This window comes from Nasonia vitripennis, chromosome 2, assembly GCF_009193385.2.
Source record: "Nasonia vitripennis strain AsymCx chromosome 2, Nvit_psr_1.1, whole genome shotgun sequence".
Lineage (NCBI taxonomy): Eukaryota > Metazoa > Arthropoda > Insecta > Hymenoptera > Pteromalidae > Nasonia > Nasonia vitripennis.
Genome location: NC_045758.1, coordinates 19,088,182 through 19,094,786, shown reverse-complemented (window position 1 = coordinate 19,094,786; position 6,605 = coordinate 19,088,182). Strand labels below are relative to the sequence as shown.

At 38.1% G+C, this 6,605-nt stretch overlaps 1 protein-coding gene across 1 annotated transcript; it reads right to left on the bottom strand.

Annotated features, from left to right (window-relative positions):
• Positions 1 to 3,887: 3,887 nt before the first annotated feature.
• Positions 3,888 to 4,562, bottom strand: LOC103317544 (uncharacterized protein DDB_G0271670-like). The gene is made up of 2 exons (XM_031922567.1): positions 4,322 to 4,562; positions 3,888 to 4,228 (listed from the first exon to the last, which is right to left on the bottom strand). The coding sequence occupies exons 1-2, from the start codon at positions 4,341 to 4,343 to the stop codon at positions 3,888 to 3,890; spliced, it is 363 nt and encodes a 120-aa protein (XP_031778427.1). The 5' UTR covers positions 4,344 to 4,562.
• Between the last annotated feature and the right edge of the window lie 2,043 nt (positions 4,563 to 6,605).

The window sequence follows — 6,605 nt, the reverse complement described above, 5'->3', positions numbered from 1 at the left end:
TTATTTTCGTCATAATCAGAAGTATCAAATTTATGTATATCTTCTTCATTACTTGATACATATCTACATCCTCAACTTCATATATTAAACTATCAGTGTCCGTATACAGGAGTTTGCATTTTTCTCTAATTCGCTTTTTCATAGAATAATGAAAATCATATACTAATGTTTATTACAAATCTAGAATTGAGAGACCAACGTATATTGGTTTTTTGATTGTAATACTTGTCCTCTTCAGCTGTATGAAAACCAAATTTTCATCAAAGATTGCACAACTGTGAAAATTTGGCAAAGCTATGCGTGCTTCTGCTCCGTATCTGCCTGTAAATTTATTTACTAATCGCACATCTATTCGTTTCCGCTCTCGTTCAATACACTTGCCATAGACTGCATTAATTAACAATTTGTAGAAGAGTTTTTCAAACTCATTCTTTGCCTGCTTTCTTTTTTCTGTGTTAAATTCAACATATGGTTTGAGCCACGCCCTCAGCTCAAAACTCAAAATCCTATGCACCTTTTTTAATCGAAGTCCATTATCTAAGACCTGCTTAAGTGCTCGATAATGAATGACATACCTTTTCTTGTCATTCAAAGTCGTGAGAAGTTTCTTCTGCTTTGAACCAGGTGGTGCAAGATGTTCTGCGCAAAAAGGTAAATCACTATGATCATCATGTATTTCTTCGGGATACTCCAAGTCAACTTCAGCAAAATAGCCTATATCAGAATCTGGCGGTGTATTGAAAAAACTTGGATTTGTCTCATAATCCATTCAAATTTTCCAACTGGTAAAGGCTGTACCATTGCCCATCCATAAAGATTGTTGATATCAAAATATAAGAGAGTCTGTGTTTTCTGATCATTATCGTATGAAGAACCCATATATGGATTGTTTGCCTTGGCATACCGATTACAACACTGACTTATTCCATCTTGAATGCCCGATTCGATAAACATTATCATGTCAATATCTGTAAGAAGCTCCAATTCTACCTTTGTTATTTTTAAAGTTGCTGAAAAAGTTAGTTCAGGAGTCGTGTAAAAGTGAGCAGGACATAAAGCATATGCTTTAAGAGATATTTCTCGAAAACTCTCGAAAACGTCGGCCAATAGGAAAACATCGGTTTTTAGATAAAGATCTAAATATTCTCCCAGCGTACTAATATTGAACTTATCCCAAACTTGGATAGCATGCTTCTTGTCTTCATGTCTTCTTCAGCAATATGAGAATCTGTTAGCTTATTATGAAAATCATTCTTTCCTGGCAATTTTGTAGACGTTAACTTATCTAATCCATTTACAAAATCATATGGAAATACACCTTTTCGTCGAAGGAGATCTATCTTTTCAGCTGTAAGTCCATCTGATCAAAATTCCTTTACTGCTATCGGCACATTTTTCAGATATGATGCAAGCTTTTCCAATGATGACGGTAAAAATCGCCAAGAATCTATGAATCTAAAACTGATGTCACAGTCATCTATATACTTCGTGAATGAAATATATTTTTCCTTATTATGTGGTATTAGACTGACTCGTCCTTTCATCAACGTTGAAGTGGCATTGTCTGATTGTCATTGTTATGAACGTTAATACACGCCTTTTTCTTCTCTATAAACTTCGGAAGAGGGATGTATGAACTGCCCTTGAGTGGGGAATATTTTTTCATATTTATGCAAAAACTTATAATACTCTTTAAAGTCCAACCAGAATCCTCTTCCTGAAATTATTCTAGCTGTGAAAGGATGGGATCTTTGATATTATTTTTAAACCATTCATCTAAATCTGGTGCCAAGTATACTGTAGCACTTTCACTTATAAAATATTTTATGTCCGTAGTTTCGTCTCCATTTTTCTGCATAGAAAATTCTGCAATAAAGTCTGAATTTATTTTCACAGCATTATCTTATTTTAAGCATGTCTCTGTTTTAACTTTAAAGAGTTTTTGTGCATCATTTAGGAAACTTAGAATGTCTACATGTTTTATATTTACAACCACACGACTTCTAATGCGATTTTGGAACGCAGACTGCACATCTCGCCACTCAACTCTAGTTTCTTCGGATTGTAAACTACCACCTTGATGGAGATGTTGCTCCAATTCAACTTGCATACATGAAAGATGTGTCATACAAGTTTGACATTTCTGTTTCTCTTCTCGTGTAAGATTAGATTTTACTATTTTCTCATTTAACTCCTTTATAGTAGAATTACACATGTCTAGCCAATAATTAATATCGTTAATGCTCATTTGGCTAGCATTTTGTAAAGTGTCACGAAGTAATTGAACAAGGCGTTCAAAAAAATTGATTAAAGCCATCTTTGCTTATTGGAATATCACTTTTAAAAAAATTCTACTAAAGCCAACTCACGTTAACTGCAACAGACTCCTTTTTAAAGCCAGCAAATGTGAAGAGAAGGGATACATTTTCCCGGGAAAGGATGAATGTTCTTTCGATGAACCATCCGAAAATCATCTTTCCACAACATCCAATGAGGATTGAGGTTTTCTTTTTTGGGAAAGATAGTTTCGACCAATGCTAAAGACGAAAGCTAGTCATTGACTCGGGAAGGGATGAATTTTCTTTCTCTGGACCATCTAAAAAGCATCTTTAGTTAAAACCAATCAGGATTGAGCTCTTTTCGATCGTCCAATCCTGAGAGAGAATAAGGCGGAGTTTCTAGATATAAATTTAGGATGTGAGAATATTTTTCACCAGTTTCTGAGCTTTCCTCTTGTAGCGAAGTAAGCACAGATCTGAAACATGGATAGATCGCTCACTTACCATACAATGTTCAGAAACACTATATTGCAGTATCCAGAAGAAAATGTTTATATTTTCGATGTACAAGGATACCAAAGAATCGCAGAAGATTCTTTCATTTTTAAAGAAATCAGTTTCCTCAATATGAAGAAAACTGCTTTACCAACCTCTTATCTCTTCAAATCTTCATTTGCATGGGAAGCGTTGACTGCAGAAGAAAAGTGTATGACTCAATGGATTGAAAAGAGTACCATGGAATAGCATGGGACGCTGGAAATATTCCATATAATCATCTTTAAAAAATTTTACAAGTTTGCTCGCAAGGTCTCAAAAAATTGTATATTAAGGGTCAGCAGAAAGTAGAATGGTTGTCAAGTTTCTTACCAAATATGTAAGTAATGAATTAATATTATGTATTTACGTTTGAACTTGACGCTGTATCGCAAATTTCTTACATTATTTTTTTACCCTCTTTTCAGATTAATTTTAAACATTAAAGACGTAGGATGTCCACCCCTTGAAGAAATGGCGCGTGACAGTCATTACTTCTGCTTCAATCACGACCTCTACATAAGAAGAAGACCCATGTGTGCCGTCTACAACGTTATTTCAATTCGGACTTGGTTGCTTCATTACTTAAACGATACAATGGGCCAAGATGAAGTTGATGCTTCTATTTATAAGGACACATGTACATGCTTATACTGGAAATAAATTTAATTTTTAATTATATCATATTAATATTTTTTCTTATACTGATATCATTAAACGTACATTTTTGTTAACGTTCTTGAAAACAAAGTGGATAATAGAAGATCTATGCGCGTTCTAAATTTTTAGGTGATTCCTCATTTCAAAATCGAAATAATTTGAATATAAAAAAGATTTTTTTTTATTATATTTATTTAGAAAATTAAAAAATAATAATAATGGTTGATTACAATTTAATATGATTATTATTATTTTTGAAATACAATTATTATTTATAAAAATGAAATATTTATACATGATTATTATTATTTTTATAATTACAGATCACTTTGAAATTTTTTTTTTTTCAATCGATAAATATTATATCTTCTATTATTCGCGGTTTATTCAAATTTCGACGGGGTGCATCCTGCACTACCCTATTTGTTGATAGCAAGTCTCGCCTCCCGGTGTCGGTTCAGCTGCTCTATTAGTGTTGCTGCTTCTTGCTGCAGATTCAGTATCTCTAGTAGTGCTGCTTCTCCCTGCAGGTGATGATTCGGCTGATCTACTAGTGCTGCTTCTCGCTGCCGGTGTAGATTCGGCTACTCTAGTAGTGCTGCTGCTGCTTCTCGCTGCAGGTGAGAATTCGGCTGCTCTACTGGTAGCGATGGTAGTAGTAGTAGTACTGCCGCTGCCGCTGCTGCTGATGCCTTGTGAACGCAGCCTGTCGCGTTTAAAAGGGATTCGGTATTCTTGAGTAGGTCTCGCGTCCTCTGAAAAAAAAGTTAAAAAATTTACTTTAATAAAATATTAAATGTTCATCATAAATTATAATTAGAAATTATATTTTCTTTTTGTGAATTTACCTGTGTTAGAAGATCTAGCCATCTCTGGACTCGTTTCTCCGCTTTTTCCTTTATCCCCTGCTGCTACTGCTTGTTTGTGCGTTGCTGCTACTGTTTGCTTGCGCGTTGCTGCTACTGCCTGATCGCTTGTATCTTGCAAGACGATCAGCTTGCAGATGTGCAGCTCGACGATGATGAGCTACAGCTCGAGCTCGAGCTAGAACTCGAAGTCGAACTTGAACGGCGTCTAGAAGTCGAACTTGAACGGCGCCTCAAAGATGATCTTGGTTGGCCGTTTTCCTGACCTTACATCGCTCTTGGTTGAGCGTTTTCTTGGCCTTGCGACGCTCTTGGTTGGGCGTTTTCTTAGCCTTGCGACGCTCTTGGTTGGGCGTTTTCTTCTGCTCTCTCCTGAGCGCTCTCGACTGGGCCGGAAGAGCTGCGATCTTCATCTTCATCTTCTCGGCTGCTTCTTGGAGATGCATAAGTATTATATAACTGCTGCATAGCAGCAAATGACGGTAACGATGGCACTATAACAAATAAAATATGATTATAAATAACAAATCATAATGAGAAAAGAAGAATGAATGAACAAATACTTACGGGATTCAATAGCCTCCATGGCCCAAGAAACGTGCTCCAACATCATGAGGAACGTCGGAGCATTAACCAATCAGCCAGCGAACTCTCTCCTGGACTGTTTGCAGACTTCTTCTTCTTCTGCTGCTGCTGTTACTTATGCTGCTCCTGTTGCTCCTTCTAAAAGCCATTTTCTTCCTTGCATCACTTGTAACTTTTCACTATATTGGAAAAATCGAAGACTGACTTACCATAGCATGCACTGGGACTATTTATACAGGCAAACGGAAGCTTCCCTTTCCATCACATTTTCCAAAACTCCTACGATTCGTGTGAATTTACCTAACGAATTCTCAAGAAACATTCCTAAGATACTTTTTTCCCTCCCAGAATTTCTCAAACTTCTCCCTTGCGGAATAAATTTTAATTGAAAAAGCCCTTTCTTGTACCTGTACGTGGGAAGCTAAGAGGTAACGATTTTCACGCGCAATCGGAAAGGTTACGCTTCTTTCTCTTTGACTGTAAATTAACTCTAAATACCGCTGCAATAGTATATTACACACCTAGTCCGGAAAAATAAAGAATGACCCAAGATCGCATGTGTATTGCCACCCGAGGCGAAGCCATGGGTAGCAAACATACGATCTAAGCGAGGTGGCATAATTGTGTATACATTTCTCCGCAAAGGTCACACAGCCTACGCTTCTTTCTCTTGGTCAGTAAATTATCTCAAACAGAGCGCAGACAAAAATCCTTTTTCTTCTTTACACCTGCTCGGGGGGCCTGATACGCGTGGGACTATTGCGCGCGAGGTGGAAAGCAGTGTATACATTTTTCTTTTTTTATACCTGCTCGGGGGGGGGGGGGGGGGCTGATGCGCGTGGGACTATTGCGCGCGAGGTGGAAAGCAGTGGCATAATTGTGTATACATTTCTCCGCAAAGGTCACACAGCCTACGCTTCTTTCTCTTGGTCAGTAAATTAACTCTAACAGAGCGCTGACAAAAATCCTTTTTCTTCTTTACACCCGCTCGGGGGGAGGGGGGGCTGTTGCGCGTGGGACTATTGCACGCGAGGGTAAATAGCATTCAAATATCGCTTTTACTCGTGAAAACATTTTTCTAAAACAAAAGGCCAGCAGTGTATTCATTCTTAAAGAGCGCTGAATAATGCACCTACTGTATAAGAAGGCTTTCTTTTGCGCACAGGAAATACATTGTGCACACTTTCCCTGAGAACGTGACAAGCCTGTTTTTTCCTTAGATTCTATTACTTTAGAAAATACGAAGGGCTGCTCTTTCCCTCTCTCCTCAGAAAACAGCCAATAGATTTTTTTCTGATCTAGAGCGAGGGCTGTGTCAGAGGAGGGACAAAAGAAAAACCTACTACACTTTTTTTGGAGGGAAGGGGAGATGGAGATGGGCTTATACACGCGACGGATTCTGGAACACTCGGAGAGGGGGGATGTGGGAGGAGGGTACTACACATTTTTTGAAGGGAAGGGGAGATGAAGATTGCTTTATACACGCGACGGATTCTAGAACACTCGGAGAGGGGTGATGTAGGAGGAGGGTACTACATATTTTTAAAGGGAAGGGGAGACGAAGATTGGCTTATACACGCGACGGATTCTAGAACACTATGAGAGAGGAGGGGGTGTTCTAGAACCCGTGTGTTCCAGTATGCCTATAGCCTATCTACTGCGGGCAGGCCTAATGCGTCGG